This window comes from Podarcis bocagei (genome assembly GCF_964188305.1).
Source record: "Podarcis bocagei genome assembly, chromosome: 9".
NCBI lineage: Eukaryota > Metazoa > Chordata > Lepidosauria > Squamata > Lacertidae > Podarcis > Podarcis bocagei.
Window position 1 is genome coordinate 44,102,228 of NC_138134.1, and position 18,136 is coordinate 44,120,363.

At 39.6% G+C, this 18,136-nt stretch overlaps 1 protein-coding gene across 2 annotated transcripts in view; it reads left to right on the top strand.

The window, feature by feature from the left end:
* TBC1D9 (TBC1 domain family member 9) overlaps window positions 1-13,223 on the top strand; it is a 54,823-nt gene extending 41,600 nt beyond the window's left edge. For both annotated transcript variants that reach the window (XM_081208320.1, XM_081208321.1), the window contains exons 13-21: window positions 2,355-2,484; window positions 2,768-2,866; window positions 2,966-3,034; window positions 5,165-5,405; window positions 6,506-6,571; window positions 7,455-7,541; window positions 8,281-8,355; window positions 8,454-8,554; window positions 10,951-13,223. In XM_081208320.1, the coding sequence (XP_081064446.1) occupies window positions 2,355-2,484; window positions 2,768-2,866; window positions 2,966-3,034; window positions 5,165-5,405; window positions 6,506-6,571; window positions 7,455-7,541; window positions 8,281-8,355; window positions 8,454-8,554; window positions 10,951-11,652 (1,570 nt within the window). In that variant the 3' untranslated portion in view covers window positions 11,653-13,223. The remainder of the gene's footprint in view (window positions 1-2,354; window positions 2,485-2,767; window positions 2,867-2,965; window positions 3,035-5,164; window positions 5,406-6,505; window positions 6,572-7,454; window positions 7,542-8,280; window positions 8,356-8,453; window positions 8,555-10,950) is intronic.
* Window positions 13,224-18,136: the final 4,913 nt, after the last annotated feature.

Below are 18,136 nucleotides of genomic sequence, written 5' to 3' on the forward strand. Positions count from 1 at the left end.
TGTAGGAAATGGGACTTTCCTCCTCTAGCAGCCCACTTGGTTTTCATGCTGGGTTGAGAGAAGGGATGTCACACTCAGTCCACCCTCCGCTAGCCCACAACATTCACCCTGCATGGCATTCCTGATAGCCTATGGCAGGCATAGGCAAACTTGGCACTCCAGAAATTTTGGGACTTCAATTCCCATCATCCCTGACCACTGGTCCTGTTAGCTAGGGATCATGGGAGTTGTAGTCCCAAAACATCTGGAGGGCCGAGTTTGCCTATGCCTGGCCTATAGCTACTAGGCTGGTGCTTAAATTCAGGTCTGTCTTATTCAGAGTTTAGTCGCAGGTTATGCTGTTCTCTGGGAAGCGTTTTCTTCCACATGGTTTTCTGTGACTATCCAAAAGCCAGACATCCTACCGCTTGACTTCCGTCAACAAGCTCTGCCAACATTATTATTTTCGTTTAGCTAACTGGAAGGGAGCAGCTGAATAGCCTTTTTTTTTTTTTTAATAAATTTTTATTGGTTTTACAACATTTTTAAGAAAAACAAACAAACACAAAAAATGACAAACATACACGAATAGTTTCAAAGATATTTTCATAAACCTCTTTTCTTGGACTTCCCCATACCCCCCCTCTCTGCATCCCAATGTCCATATTTGAACTAGCAACTCCCAATTGTTACTTTCTAATCTCTGTCAACTTAGTCCTCTTTTATTGTCTAACCTTGTAACCCTGTACCCTATTGCTTCTGGCAACCACAACATTTTAACATTCATTCAGTTTATAGTAGTCCTTAAGATAGCTTTTAAATTTTTTCCATTCTTCTTCCACCGTCTCTTTTCGTTGGTCACGGATTCTGCCTGTCATCTCAGCCAATGTCATATAGTCCATCACTTTCATCTGCCATTCTTCCAGAGTAGGTAAATCTTGTGTCTTCCAATACTTTGCGATGAGTATTCTTGCTGCTGTTGTGGCATACATAAAGAAATTTCTATCTTTCTTTGTCACCAATTGGCCGACAATGCCCAAGAGAAAGGCCTCTGGTTTTTTAGAAAATGTACATTTAAGTACCTTTTTCATTTCATTATAGATCATTTCCCAGAAGGCCTTTATCTTCGGGCATGTCCACCAAAGGTGATAGAAAGTACCTTCAGTCTCTTTACACTTCCAACATTTATTATCGGGCAAATGGTAGATTTTTGCCAGTTTGACTGGGGTCATGTACCACCTGTAAACCATTTTCATAATGTTTTCCTTTAAGGCATTACATGCCGTAAATTTGATACCGGTGTTCCATAACCATTCCCAGTCATCTGACATAATGTTGTGTCCAACATCCTGCGCCCACTTAATCTTAGCCGATTTAACTGTTTCATCCTGTGTGTTCCATTTCAACAGCAAGTTATACATTCTAGATAAATTCTTAGTATTGGGTTCTAACAATTCGGTCTCTAGTTTTGATTTCTCCACCTGGAAACCGATTTTCCTATCCTGTTTAAAAAATTCCATTATTTGGCGATATTGAAACCAATTTTCTACTTTGTGCTTCAATTTCTCCTGACTTTGTAGTTTAAACTTGTCTCCATCCTGTTCTAAGATTTCCCAATACTTCGGCCATCCGACCTCCATATTGAGTTTCTTCACTGCTTTAGCCTCCACTGGTGACACCCATCTAGGGGTTTTATTTTCCAATAGGTCTTTATATCTTATCCAAACATTAAATAATGCTTTTCTAACAATGTGATTTTTAAAAGTACTGTTAACTTTGTCATACCAAAGATATGCATGCCAACCAAAAGCATTATTGAAACCTTCCAGATCCAAGATGTCCGTGTTCTCGAGGAGCATCCATTCTTTCAGCCAGCAAAAAGCTGCTGCCTCATAGTACAATTTTAGGTCCGGCAGGGCAAAACCCCCTCTTTCTTTAGCGTCAGTCAGTGGGAGCAGCTGAATAGCCTTAGCTGAGCCATTATCTCCCAGTCTCCATCACAAACACAAGGTTGTTTAGTAATTGTCTCCTTTACAGGGTTGATGCTATAATCTGCAGTCATTTGTAGTTCATTCTGAGCTATTTAGGAACATTGGAAGCTGCCTTTATTCCCTCAGACCATTGGTCCATGTAGTTCAGTATTGTCTACCCTGACTCGCAGTGGCTTTTGAGGGTTTCAGGCAGGGGGCATTTCCAGCCCTTACCTGGAGATGCTCATACTAAGCCCTGTTACAAACCTGAACTTGGTGGGTGTGAGTATTTTAAATAAACTTTGGGGGAGAAATGGAATGTACGGTGCTTTTAAGCTTGGATTAATTTTACACACAAAGACGTGCCTTACACTGCTTCCATTTGATTCCTTTTCCCACCTGTAGGTATTTGGACAGCGTGACCAATAAGGACAGCACTCTGCCACCAATTCCTCACCTTCACTCACTGCTCAGTGACGATGTAGGGCCTTATCCTGAGGTGGATATCTTCAGGCTCATCAGAACTTCCTATGAGGTGATTTGAGGAAAAAAATCGGCGATTAAATGTAAAAATGTGAGGAAAGAAACACACAAACAAGCAACATGTTAGGCTCCACACTGCTCTAACTCCAGGTCATGTATGAGCATATTAAAAAGCGCAGTTCCCAATATTGATACTTCAGGGATCCTGCTTCTCCCATCCCTCCATTTTGAGAAAACTCCCATTTATTCCTGCTCTTTGCTGCCTATTCTTTAACCAGTTACAGATCTGACTGTCTAGGTTTACAGCAAAGCTGAGTGATAATTTTTCCCTTTAGAAATTTGGAAGCATACGGGCAGATTTGATTGAACAAATGAGATTCAAACAGAGATTGAAGGTGATCCAGACTCTAGAAGACACAACCAAACGCAATGTGGTAGGTTCTTGGAGTGCTGTTTTAATCGATTGTCTCTTGAGTTTTGGTTTCTAATGCCTTACATGCGCCTAAACTCTTTCTGCTTACACATTTTGAAAGGTACGAACCATAGTGACAGAAACCTCTTTTACAATAGATGAGCTGGAGGAACTCTATGCCCTTTTCAAGGTAAATTTGAAATAGCTGTCTAGTTCATTCATTGTTTAGTAGTATTATGTAGCTTGCCTGTGTTCCCTTCCATATATATTTTCTCACTGATTTCAGTGAAATTTCAGTTGATTGTCAAAACAGTTTGAAAAAGGAAAAAACTAAGTTGTGTTTGAGTTCAACCCATAATGCAGAAGCAACTATTTCACTTCCACTTTGACGGTAAATATGTGGATGGAATATTTTAATTAAAGTAAGTGTAGATTGGGAAATGAAACCAACCATATAATTGTCATGTAGATACTCTTTCACATTGGTAATCACAAGTAATTGTTGTTCTTGTGGTTGTTTTAAAAATCCAGTAACTTTTTGCAAAAACACCATTGCGGTATATGTTGAAAAAGGAACTCAGTAGCAACCCAGAGAGCTCAGATCCATGACACTAACTTTGGGAGGCAACCCTCCTTTAGTTGTTGGTGGTGTTGTTGTTGTTGTTGTTGTTGTTGTTTTATTTATACATACATACATACATACATACATACATACATACATACTCTGCCCATCTGGCTGGGTTTCCCCAGCCACTCTGGGCAGCTCCCAACAGAATACTAAAAACATGATAAAAGATCAAACATTAAAAACTTCCCTAAACAGGGCTACTTTCAGATGTCTTCTGAAAGTCAGATAGTTGTTTATTTCCTTGACATCTGATGGGAGGGCGTTCCACAGGGCGGGTACCACTACTGAAAAGGTCCTCTGCATGGTTCCCTGTAACCTCACTTGTCGCAGTGAGGGAACCGCCAGAAGGCCCTTGGCACTGGACCTCAGTGTCCGGGCTGAATGAAGGGGGTGGAGATGCTCCTGCAGGTATACTGAGCCGAGGCTGTTTATGTCAATTACTAGAGCAAGGTCCCTATAGCCATGGTATAATGGAAGCTGAGATGTATATCAGTACATATGGCCAAATCTGGACTTCACTCCAATGGGCAGGAGCATCATCTGTGTGGAGTTCAACTTGAGGGACAGCCCCACTGGCAGAGGGTGGAAGAAACTGACTGAAACCCTCAACATCACCTCCCATACTGTTATTGAGGGTTGGGAATCCCCTGGAACTGTGTTAGAGGAGAGGTGGCACTCCTTCTGTCGCAACCACGTTACTAGTTGGATCCCTGCACTTGATCAAAAGCCTTCCATGAATTGGAAGGAGCTTTTCTGTCTGCAGAAGGCAAAGTCTGGATAGCATCCTTTTCTGCTTGCACAGGTTAATAAATATTGAGTTCCAGACAAGATAAGCAGGTTATACAGTCATACCTCGGGTTACAGATGCTTCAGGTTGCGCACTTTCAGGCTGCTGAAAGTACCGGAACGGGTTACTTCCAGGTTTTGGCGTATGCACAGAAACACTAAGTTGCGACCCACGCGTGCACAGACACGGCATTGTGGGTTGCAAATGGTGTTGGTTGCGAACGTGCCTCCCACACGGATCACGTTCGCAACCCAAGCGTTCACTGTAAATGTAATGAAATCAGTCGTTCAATAAAACGCTTATGCATAGATGCAAGATTTGAACCGGGCAAGCTGGACTCTTCTTTTCCATGGTTGACAGTCGTGTCCCTGATCTCACATGTGTGGAGAGGGGGTGTATAACCAGTGTTTCCATAGCACCTGTGAACATTTCATAATAGAAAAGATTCTGTGACTACAAAATGTAGATGGCTTAATCTTTAGGTTCTGTGTTACGGTTGTGCTCTATGGAGAATGGGTCATCTTGGTACATAGGTGCCAACTCCTAGGAGCTGAGATTCCTTCAGCCACCCCAGTAAAATATTTGAGGGGGCCATTCCTCCCCCTCCCAGTTGATGGGCATTGCCATTCAAATAGTGTGCCATGTCATGTGATTGATTATGCAAGGTGGGGCTTACCTGGGTCCCCCCCCCCAATATTTTACTCAAGCTGGCACCTCTGTCCTGGTATAGCAGTAATAGTCCTGTAATGTTAACCACTCTGTGTGCCAACTCTAGGTCAGGTGGAATTTGTCAACAATTGCATTTGTTCAAAAGTAGCGTAAATCACGATGGCAGATGCTGCTGCCAGAAGAGATGTGAATATTGTCCTAATAATGGCAATGTTGTGTGCCTTGCTTTTCTTCAGGCAGAGCATCTCACTAGCTGCTACTGGGGAGGCACCAGCAATGCCACGGACCGCCATGACCCAAGCTTGCCTTATTTAGAACAGTACCGCATTGACTTTGAGCAATTCAAGGGCATGTTTGCTCTCCTCTTTCCTTGGGCCTGCGGTACTCACTCTGATGTTCTGGCGGCACGGTTGTTCAGATTGTTGGATGAAAACGGAGATTCCTTAATCAACTTTCGGGAATTCGTCTCTGGACTAAGTAAGAAGAATGCATGTATTTAACTGCTTTTCTAAACCTGAGGCCTATCTCTCCCAATTGCATTAACTGTGAAATCATTAGCTTGGTATGCAGCCTTATATGAGACAATTGTATTTTAAAAGGCTATATACACATGTGTTCTCATAACCTGGATATGTTTATATTCTTGGCAGTCATTTTAAAGCAATAGGTTAATAGGAGCAATTACTATTCAATTATATACCCATTCAATTATATATTTTTGAATGTAATAGAAGGGAAATATCAGAGCTTATACCTGTTAACATGCAGTTTTTATATGGATTTGGATGCTACCATTAAATAAAATAGATATATATTTATTGTGTAGTAATTACATAGTAAGTCACAATCTAAACACATTGGAACACTTGAAGTGTGTAAAGAATTTGTCATCCCAAAAGCCAAGCAACATCTGAATTGTGCTCAGCACATTAATGCCTCAATATCTTGTGGTTAAGAATTTAAAAGAGGTACATTGTATGCCAGTAAAGTTTGCTCATGGCATGTTGTCTTTTCTAACAAAAGTGCAGTTTATCTGATGCATGTGAAATTCTCATATGGTCAAAGTTTCCCCCAGCATGTACTCTGCTGTGAGATAATATGGCAACATTTTTTTCAGATTAAGGCAATGGTGGTGGGTGGATTCAAACAAACAGTAAACTGCAATTATGTAAATATATTCCTAAGCAATTGAGATGCATATTGGATGTGCACACAGTTTACAATCCCCAAAATAAAGCTAAAGTCCAGTATTTAACTGTTTGATCCCTCTTCAGTAGTTAATTTGGAATACATGAGTTTATGTCTTCAGACATGGAGTCTAAATTGTATTGATGTGGCCACATTGGATGGATTACTACATTATAGCCCTTGTTTTCTCTATATATAGCATCTAAAGAAGCAGGTAAATCCTTCCCCTCCCCCCTGCACTTGCTATGTATGTTTGTGGAGGTTACATATGAATAAGGTATAATTCCTTATTTAAGATAGATAACTAATTTCTAAATGTCTGGGAGATTCGGTGTGCCGCATTAAAATATAATTAGTAATTCTGATACAGCAAATATGACTTCTTCTAGGTGCAGCATGCCATGGAGATCTTACAGAGAAGCTGAAGCTACTGTATAAAATGCATGTTTTGCCTGGTAAGTAAGCAGAGGGCCATTCCAGATACCTAAAGATTCCACTAACCGTGCCATTCTTGGCCTCCTTAACATGAGAGTAAGACCCACTGAACTCGGTGGGCCTTACTTCTGAGTAGACATGCATAGGATTGCATCTGTTGATGGGACATTTGCTGTAACTCATCCACCAACCAGTATTGGGATTTCTATTCGCACATACTAAAAAGGGAGGGGTAGCTGTGCTCTGAGGCATAGCCATAATCTCTGTTTGTCATCAAAAAGATATGCATGGCAGTGCTAAATGGAATAAACATATAGACCAAAAATAAATAGCATCTAGTTACTATAAATAACAGGGGGAGACTGTGCGGCCATCTAGATCTTTTTTGGACTCCCCAGTCCCATCAGCCCCAGCCAACATGGCCAATGGTTAGGGATTATGGGAGTTGTAATCCAGCAGGATCTGGAAGGTACAGGTATGCAATAGTTTGTTGTTTGTTGTTTCCATTATTATTAAAACATGTGCCATTAATGTCTAGGGCCCATCCACAAATTGCCCCAACATTGATGTGTTTGCCTTGTGATGCCCAGCACTGGGCTTCCGAGAACCTGCACGTTTCTACAAAGACCATAATTAAGCCTTTGTCCATCTAAATTGGCACATATAAGGACATCTGTGCCCAAGACTTTTATATCAGACATTTAAGACACATTTCTATATAGGAAGTGCTGTTTCATAAACCTATCCATTAGTAATTTATTATTGCCCTGAAATAGATTGCTTAAAAAAAATAAATCTGTAATATATATATTGGTAGTGGGAGGGGGTTTGGCATTTTTGATATGTACAAGTGGGTTGGTTGATGTGTCCAAGTATGATGATGCTTGATGCTTCTATGCGCAGACCCATCCTCTGATCAAGAAGAGCCGGATTCTGCTTTTGAAGCAACACAGTACTTCTTTGAAGACATCACACCAGAGTGTACACATGGTACAGGACTTTACCTCAGATCTCTCCTCTTTCATGACCGCATCAATTTCCCAATTTCCCCTTCAAATATAAACTCAAAGGTTCTTGCACCCAAAATAAAACAGAAGCCAGCTGCAGTTTTCTCTCTGAATATCAGGACTGTGGATTTAATAAATCACCCTCTTCCCTTTGGCCTTCTGGAAGGGAAAAAAAAAACACATCAGCTTCATGGTTGAAGTAGTTTAAGTTTCTGGGGTAGAGGGGAGTTTCAGGAGACCGGAAAGGTGTTGGATTCTTTTGGTGTACCCCCTCTGTGAACAAAGGTCACAGAAATTTACTTGATGTGGAGAGGGAAGGGCATATCCGATCACCTTCTCTGAGGTTGTGGCTCAGGCTGGGTTCCCAGTTGAGGGTGAGTAGGCACAGAATGGCGTATAGAGGCAGCAGAAATTAGCTTGCTTTTTTAAAAATTTGAGACGCTTTTAAAAAAAGATGGTACTCAGATGAATTGTGCCATCGTCTATGGTATGTCATGCCTTCTTGTGTGGAGAGATTGCAGCAGGATGCCCACATACCAAAAGTGTGATACTCATCAGCTGTGTTGGAAAAAGGGGAGCGATGAATTGCTACATGTCTGGAAACACCCTGAGAAGGCCTGGCTGATACCAGCTTTCCTGGTCTTGTGCTTAACTAATGTAACCAAATGTGTAAATACAGAGGTGTCTCAAAGTGCATTAATTTTGTTCTTTCTGTGCATTAGTTGTTGGCGTAGATGGCAGGAACAAACATGGAGCAGATGAGAGTTTCGTTAATGTGAGTGTGAAAACTGAAAAAGGTATGAAGTTAAATTGGAGGGGATGGGGAAATATTTTTTTGTTATCCAACTTGTTCCCAAAAAAATAATCTTGCTTTTTGGCAAAACATTTGTGTTAGGTAAGAAGAACTCTCAAGATAATAGAAACTACCTTAGAATGTGGAGCCAAGAGAATAAAGCCAAAGCAAAGAGTGCAAAGGACTTGCCCAAACTTAATCAGGTAAGCTTTCTTAACACACAAAAAGGTGCATAAGGTCTCAGTCCCTGTATCCAGCAACTAAGCACAGAGTAGGTTGTTGAGTCTGCAAGTAGTGCATTCTATAACATAGGTGGTATGTTAGTCCCTAACACTTCTAAATGCAAATAAAGGAGTCCCTTTATTCCCACTTCCCCCCAGCTGGCAATCAGTGATAAAGCTGGCAGCATAAGCCATTTTTTCAACAGGTGAATGCATGCAGTAACCCATACAATGATCTGTAGATCAAATCCTTTAGTCATTTTTGAACAGAAATGTAAGACTATTAAAACAGTGAATTACCTTTATTTTATTAGATTTGAAGAGGGCTGTTGATAGAATATTGTTGGTGCATTTGAAGTTCATTCATAGAGAAAAGAAAAATGCACAATTTGTTTGCATGCATAATCCTTTGGAAAAAGGTTGTTTAAATTTCAGGTGCATAATGAAATGAAGACTGGCAGAGGTTTGTGTGAGAGGGAGAGATAAGAGGGAAGGGAAAGAATATGAATATAAAGTCAAGACACCACCAAATCCAAAGCCTTGCTTGTGTTTCTCTAGGTTTCTTCTTTTTTGACCAGTGGTTTTCTTTCTTTCAGAGTTTCCTCTCCCATTAGTCCCAGTAGCTTTCAAAATCAATAACGCCAGCTCCAGGGCTGGTGCACTTTCTAATCTGTTCTGGGGACATGTCAGGGAATAGGAGAGTTGTTTAGATCTAGCACAGGCTTCCTCAACCTTGGCCCTCCAGATGTTTTTGGCCTACAACTCCCGTGATCCCTAGCTAGCAGGACCAGTGGTCAGGCATGATGGGAATTGTAGTCTCAAAAACATCTGGAGGGCCGAGGTTGAGGAAGCCTGATCTAGCAGATCCAAAGACGCCTGTGATCTCACTGACACCCCCTTTTCTTTTGCTGTTGCTGCTATCAGAGATGGCAGAGTGGTGGTGGTTTATGTGCCCGCAACAGGGAAGTTTGCAAGGTTGGATCTCCGCCTCAGATTTTTTAATTAGTCATCCAGAGTTGTCCGACACAGTTGGGGATCAGGGTGACCACTCTGGGCCCTGCACTTTCAGGGGTTCCACACCTTTACGTGGAGGCAGCCTCATTTGGGAACAGACCCCAAATGCTAAGTAACAGTGGCCACCGATTGGATAGGACCCCTGATTCACCTGCATCCCCTTTTACAGCCCCCAGAAAAGCAGGCATGGGAAGAGGGGTGTGCCTGCATTCAAAAGTCAGCTGGTGGCATAGCTTATTTCCCCCCCTCCCCTATTTCAAAAAGCAAAGTCCCTCCCTCTGAAAAAGGCACATGTATGAGAGAGAGATTGGTAGTTTTATTTTCTCAACACATTCACATTCAACTGCAGGAATGTGGGGCAAATCCTAAAGTCCATTAGTTCACGTAATGCTTAATTGCTTAAAGCCAAATAATGTTGTAAGTAACCCTAAATAAAAAGCCTGCACTCTGAATTTAGTTAACAATGAAGGTAATTTCTAGAGTGTACTCTGCTCTTTTCTGTTTTTTAGCAGGATGGGAATCCTAAGTAAAAGGTGCGTGTCCTTGAAACAACTGGTATAATTGAATCCCAAACGTCTTAAAGTTTTTTGCTGGCGTAGGCAAGTTCAAGAGGCACTTGCAGGGAGTTAGAAGCATGTTTTGTTCATATATAGTTTCAGAGTCAATCCCTGTCACCTGTTAAAAGCATTCAGAGTTCTTCTAATCTAGACATTTTCTTCAAAGACATGGGAGTCTAGGCTCTCTGCCTTTTGGTTCAAATTTCAGAGGCAGATTTTCCCTGTGTAATACAGTGCACCCAAAGAACATGATTTGCACCCCCCTAGGGATGGCTCTGTTGTCACCTATAGTTACACAGCTTCCCCTCGTATACACATACTTTTTCGAGATTAAGCCCTGTGACTTAATAAATGCCTAACTTTTAATCTTTTTCTACATAGCTTAAGGAGGGTAGCTTAGGCTGGCGCATGCATTCTTTTGGGTAAGAATATGCAGGAATCTCTGTTGCCATAATCTGCCTCAGAAAAGTTTGCTTGATTGGCATAAGCACTAGATGCTAGTAACACTTATATGATTTTTTTTAAATGAACTGATTTTGTCAAGTTTAAATATATGTTGGTAATTGTTAATTTGGTATTACATGTCTAGGAATATACAGAGAACAATTGTGCCTTTCTCCTTTTCCTTTTCCCATTAATTCCCCTGCATCTCAGTCGATTAACTGGGAGCACCTAATACATGTTACTGCTGAAGCTAAGCAAGTGTGGACATGGTCACGATCTAGAATGGGAGACAACTTGGAGCCCCATACAAAAGTATAATAGATATTTAAGAAACAAAACCTTGTTCCTCTCTCTTGCATCTAGGGGCAGTTTATTGAATTGTGCAAGACAATGTATAACATGTTTAGTGAAGACCCCAATGAGCAGGATCTTTACCACGCTACTGCAGCTGTGACAAGTTTGCTTTTGGAGATTGGGGAAGTTGGTAAGTTATTTAGTGTGCAGCCTCTTAAGGAGGCGGAGAGTAGCAGCAAAGCCATTCAGAACGCACTGCTTCAGAAGAAAGGAAGCCAGCAGTATCACCTTGGACAACGTGACCCTTTTCAAGATGGCTTCCTTGCGGATGAGGAAGAGAATATTTGTGGTGATGGCACACAGATGGAGGACATCAAGCTGGAAGATTCTTCTCCTAGAGACAATGGAGCTGGTTCTTCCATGCTTATTTCAGATGACGATACTAAAGACGACAGCTCCATGTCTTCCTATTCCGTCCTAAGTGCAGGCTCTCATGAGGAAGACAAGCTGCATTGTGAAGACATCGGGGAGGACACGGTTTTAGTGCGAAGCAGCAACCCTTCTCTACCTAGAAGCATGAGCATTGACAGAGACTGGGCTATCACCTTTGAGCAGTTTCTGGCTTCCCTCTTGACTGAACCTGCCCTGGTGCGGTATTTCGACAAGCCAGTCTGCATGATGGCAAGGATTACAAATGCCAAGAATGTGCGGATGATGGGCAAACCCATAATATCTGCGAGTGACTACGAAATCTCTGCTATGTCAGGCTAAGTGGGCCCAGGTAGGGAGGGTTTTTAAAAAACTATTTTTTTGGTTTTTATTACATATTTATTACTGCCTGGCACAGGTCCTGGTGTTTTCAAAAGGTGGTAGTTCTTGCTTATGTGAACATGTTATATTGAACTTTCTCTCGCTGTGGGAAACATTATCAGAATGCTTGTCTTATCGTCAATATATAGGGGGGGAGGGGATCATTGTCAGTGGTGGGTATGTTATTAGTATTGCTATCCATGGATAAATGGTGACAATTAGTACAATTTTAAGTCTAGAAATGAACAAAGTTTGTGTATGTTTTAAAAACAGGCCTGAAATCCTGGTAAGGAAGAAACTGGAAGAACTTAAAAGTGGCAGAAGCATTGTGTACTGCAGCGTGCACATGGAGTTCCTTTGTCTTTGCCTTTCCCCTTGAGGGAGGTAGCACAATGTTCACATGCCTTTGGCTCACGCAGAGCTGCTTCCCTCACTGCCGTGAATGGGGAAGTAGAAGCTGCTGCAGGCAGGGAGCACCATGTGTGCACTGGAACCCGATGCCTGTTACGAGATTAGTAGGCTGCGCTAAAAATAGAAAGGGATGCTGTCAACTTGTTTAGGACTCGAAAGTAAGTTCTGTGCAGCATCCCTGGTGGATGTCTCCTGATATAATTTTTTTTTTTTTTAAGAGAGGCCAGTGATTCCTAATACTTTTTAAAATACATTCTTCAGGGATACCGCCATGGACTTGCCTTGACACATGCCAACATCCTGACCTAAACAATTCATAGTACCCCTTTTAAAAATGAGAGGGTTTTTAATAAAATTCTGTAGATAATTGTATGTTGTTGAACATTTTAAACCTAGTGTATGGTAGGTTAAGAATTCATAGCTTAAGTCTTCATTTTAAAACCGTTATTAGCAGGAATGTAATGGGGGGGATTTGCAAGGAAATGTAACTGAATGTTTGAAAGTCTTAATGAAAACACTGTCACTTTATTATAGATGAATAATGTATAATGTAATTTACTGAATGATACATTGAATGACAAATGGAGCACCTGCACTTTGAATCTTCGCTTCTTTTTCCAAAACATTAAATGGCGGCACAACTCACTTCCATGGTGCACATATTTACTTTGCTCAGAGGGTTCCAAGAGGCTCAGAGAGACCCACCCCCCCGGCCAACCTCAAACACACTATCTGTACGCATGCCCTTGTCTGGGGGTGGGGCAAAGGTCTGTTGATACTATGGGAATCCTCTGAATGTGCCTGTGATAGGACTGGATTGTGCCTAATATTTTTTAAATTTCTTAGGTGATTAGGTCCAAATCATTCTTACATGCCTGAACTATATTTGCTGCCTTCAAAAAATCTTTCCACCTCCTTTTTGTTTTTTTATATATTGTATATTATGACCATGTAACTTTTCCAGGTGTATTTTTTTTTTTTTTTTTTTAGCCAAAGCTATTGCTTTAATTCTTATTTAAGATACTGAACTGTCTGACGTGGTTTTAGCCACAGTAGGTAAATGTAATCAAGGCTCTTTTTTGTTTTTTGAAAAAGATATTAAACTATTATCAGATGGAAAATTGCAACGGTCTTTCATGGTGTAACTCTTTTAGCTTGACTTCTACTGAGTTAAGTAGCAGAGAAATCAGAATTATTGCAGGGGAGTAAGACTTTATCTACAACAGGGGTAGCCAACATGCAGTCTCTCTACAGCCATGTGATGCAGTCCCAGGTCCCATCATATAGATCAGGCCTTGTGGCCCTTGCAATTGTTGCTGAACTCAAAACTCTCATCCTTGTGTTCCACAAACAGACTTAGCAAGTAGTACTCCTGTAACACAAGTACTCTTGTAGCAACATTGGAACCTACAAAGGGGACTGTGAAAACAATAAATACAACATACCTGAGCAAAACAAAGCTTCTGATCAACTTGATCTTTATTTGCTAGCAGTCATTCCACACCCAAACAAGAATCACATTTTATTGCTTCCAAACTACACACAGTTAGTAATGGGCAATGCTCTTGCTCCACAAAGGTTTACAAGTCACTGCCCGTATGTGTTCCTCACAGTGGAAAAGGGCAGCAACAGAAAAAACTGTCACCAGCCTGAGCACCACAGAAGTAGCCATTACAAGTGCACATCATAAGGACAAGAAACAGTAAGTTATCAGTACAGGCTACAGAACCTTACTAATGCAACTGTAATTATGACACTTTTGACATACATTTGGAAAGCTAAAAAGCAGGTTGTTATAGTAGAGGATTCTGTGGTCTCTATTTCTGCCTCTTGGATATTTTTACATGATCTTTTAGTGCATCTGTGGCTATGGTAAATAATCCAATGAACCTGGACACCTAAATACAGCACAACCAATAATATGGCATCTCTAGTTTATGAATGGTGTCTGTGATAGTTGGCAATTCCAGATTGAAGCTCCACTACAAGTTTAAAAGTATACCCTTTTTCCTAGAGTTTTTTCATTTGCAGGCATTCAACAAATATTGTGGCTCATACTGCTATAAGTGATTTTTGTAATTTGCTCCCTTTAAGGAAGCTGTTTACTACTTGTTTGTCTTATTAAGATATTTTAATGCTTGCTTCATTTCCTAGTTGAGTCCAGTAATATGCACTCAAGTGCCCAAGATTTTTATGAAATCCATTTTTTATAAGCCAAACTTTAAGTGTTATTCGGTTGTGCCATAGAGCTTAATTTGGAGATCAATTTTTTCCCCCAGCTAGCAGCCATTTTTGTGAGAATGCAATTTGAAACGTTGTGGGTTAGATCCAGATAGATGAGTAGAACTCTGCTCCCATAATGGGTCTCTGCTGGCTCATCCCCCAGCACTGCTCCCCAAAAGCAACTACAAAGGTCAAGGAACCATCTGGAATGGATAGGTAGGGAAAGCAGTGATTAGAATGAGAAAGTGGGAGAATTCAGTAGGATTGCCTTGAGCAGGTGGAAATGCAAGCCGCTTCTGGTTTCAAGTCTGTAAAACGAACTTTTATGCGAGCAGCTGGATCTGCCTTCCCACAATGTATCATACAGTCACAGGTTCAAAAGCTTTTGGAGAAACGTTAATAGTGAAAGTGATACACATAGATGTCTACATGTTTTTCCATATAGCCCTCTCACCTTGCACCACATAGAGAAAAACAATGTGAACAGCTGTGTGAAAAAATAAATCGCTGCTTGTGTGTATTTCAATGTGTATTTGTTTCTTTCTAAAGAAACAGTGCAGATATACTAGTATATTGTCTTACGATTGTCACAATGCAATATTTATTGAAAAACCCTGTTTTACAACATATTTCTATCTACCACCAGTCTCTTTAGGTTTTCACAGCTCAAAACTAGATTAAGTGGTTCAACTACAAGTCTACAATTAATTATTCTCAAAAAGAAATGGGCAAATATATATACAAGCTAAACAGCTACTGGAATACATTGGCCCAGTTCAGTTGTAGCCATTTGTCTGATAAATCATAGGTATTTGACCAGGAGCTACTGGCTCGTGCAGTTTCCCCTTCCCCCTAGTAGCCATCTTCAATAAAGCTTGCCTACTTTCTTTAAATGTTTCCCAGAATGTCTGCACATGCAAACTGTGGCTTAAGGGCTACCTTCCAAATTAGCTTCAAATTCTTTTTTGGAGGTAATATGAATGTCCAAGAAGGTGGTAGTTTAAGAATTCAAGAAAACTTTGCCAAACTGAACACATGAGGGGCAGGGCAAGAGGGCAGATGGTTTGTTTCTCGTCCAATAAACTATACTTTAGCAGACCGGGATCATTACAGCTGAATGAGAACAATGTATTTAAAAAACCAATGAAGAATGGACTTATTAAGTTTGGTTATTATACCTAAAAATTACATCCACATAGGATAGCTACATCACTATCTGTAATTAAGGAACACAGCTTTACAAAAAATCAACAATACATTTAAAGAAGGAAGATACAAATTTGTTCCAGTAAGGAATGAGAATTTCAAAATATTTACAACACAACTGATGACTTCAAAACTTTAGAAACCTCTTTCCTAAAAATTGTCAACTATGATTGTTAGCACCATTGAAAAGAATATTTATACTGCCTGAAACTGGGTATGTTAGCATTATATCACTTTGTGCTCTGTTGATAATCATTTTCATTTAATATGTTAGTTTTTACAAAAATAAAATAAAACCTTAAAACTAGTCTGTTTGCTGGTTTATGTTTTAATTGTTGCATAATCTAGCCCAGAGTTTTGGTAGAATGACAACTCAAACATTCCTGGAGTGGAACTATGGTTCCACTCATCACTAGCATTAGGGAGTTGACAAAGTTTATAATCTATCAGTCTTCCTTAGGTTTATCATCTGACAGGAAAATATGAACTCAAAAAGAAAAAAAGAAAAAAATACAGATTGTATTGGAAAGGCTCAGGTAGACTCAGCCTACCAAATCCCTACAGGTCCAAATTGATGAAATCACAGGAACAATGTAGATGCTACTGTTCACATGCACAATATTGCATCAGCTTTATTTTTTACAGAGCCATTGATTCTTATTTAATACTATTGTAAACAAGTAATGTGACAACTATATGAATACATACCTTAAAATCTTTTCTGGTATATTTTCTAGAATTTTCTATTGCCTCTATATTTAAAGCATTTAGTATAGAAAATCAAGGTTTCTTTTAAGTAAAATAAATGAAATTTCTTAAATTAAAAAAGGTTGTCAATTAAGCCATTTCAAAGAAAAACTCAAATGGAATCAAGTGTGCAAATAAATGTACCTTATAGCATACAGAAAAAGAAAATATATTTACAACAGTTTCAGCCAGGAATGATTTTTGTATACATTCTGATACCATGAACCACTAGATCCAGTGCTCATATATAACCAGGTACACACTTCTCTGTGAAGACTAATCTCCAGCTAATGAGAGAAAATAGGGTTGTCCCTATACAGAGAGAGCTCATATGGACTTTTTTTGATTGTGCCCCAATGCATTTTGCAGATATCAAATTTCTCTTGAAAGATATCTTGTATTGCACAAAAGTGATCAAACATCTCTAAAAATAGATTTAGATACTGAAAAGCCTTCTGTGATCCACTCCATCTCTGTGTCAGGGCTCTACTGCTCTGGTAGAACGGAACTTCGATAAGCATTTTATTTCCCATAAGTTAGATATCATCCATTTTGCCTTGTCCTTTTTTTTTTACTGTTCTAGATAAATTATTACTTTTAGATGTCACAGGTTTTAGATAATACTTCCAGCATATGTAATGCCTACAATGTTGCCATGTGGCATCATATGTTCTTCCCATGGCTTCCTGCTGCACTCTTTTTCCTTATCAGCAGTCTAATTAGTCGATTATCAGTTAGTAAGATGAAATAGGAATTTGCTCAATTCCAATATCAATTCTTACAACAAAGCCAGCATGTTTTAGGAACTGACCAGCAACGACTCAGTCTCAGCTTCAGATTTGAAGCGCACATGAAGTAAGTACAAGGCACTTTAAAAAGATTAATCTTTGAACTAATTACCCTATCTCTAAAGCAAGGCTACCTGCAACTAAAGTTTGATTAGAAGCATTTTAAACATGCTTATTCAATAGTTGAAGAATCTTTAGATTGTCTCGGAATAGGCCATCTGAGTTGCTTTCATCAATACAAAATAGCAGTGTATTAAAGAAAATTTACTTAATTGCCCAATTATCTTCTACTGAATATTTGGAGCTCTAGTATTCTTAAGCTTTAGCTGTGAACTTAAGTGACAAAAGAAAGGGGGAAATAGAGCAATGGTTGATATGTGAAAGCAGTTACATCTTAAATAAAAATAGTCTAGTACAGGAAAATATATTTAACTTAATATATTTATGATAAAATGCAAAGACCTATTTAAAAACAAAAGTTTTAACTCTGGCAATGTTTAAGCATGCTGCCATGAGAAAAATCAAACAAATAGTCTTCAATAAACAGAAGTGAAGCTTTTTTCTCATACACCCAAATCATTTAACCTGCTAGTGGGTTCCCCTCCCCCCCCCCCCCGTAGTGTAATAATAAAAGACCATGTGTTCCAGGTTAGAAGAGAGAAAATACAACCTAATACATTTAAAACAAAAGCTATTTCTGTTCAAGAAGTATTGCAACATTTCTGGTTGTAAGTTAATACCAGTCAAATATGGAAAAGAAGCTATTGCTTCTTTTCAAATATGGAAAAGAAGCTATTGCTTCGTTTCAAATATGGAAAAAAGCTATTGCTAGACAAAATGTAGCACAACAAGAACCTGTTTCATCTGCTAGGTATACAAAAATTATGAGGATCTGTGGTACAGAAAGGATCTTTGTCTCTAAAAAGTTCTTACCTTCAGCAAATAGTATACAGACCTAAGTAAGTGTTGATTGTCCAAGCTCTCTCAACCACTTTTTTAAATAAAAAAAATAGATGTATAAAACTTTGTGATCACTAAGTGAAGTTTTTGGTTAAATATGAGAATCCCAG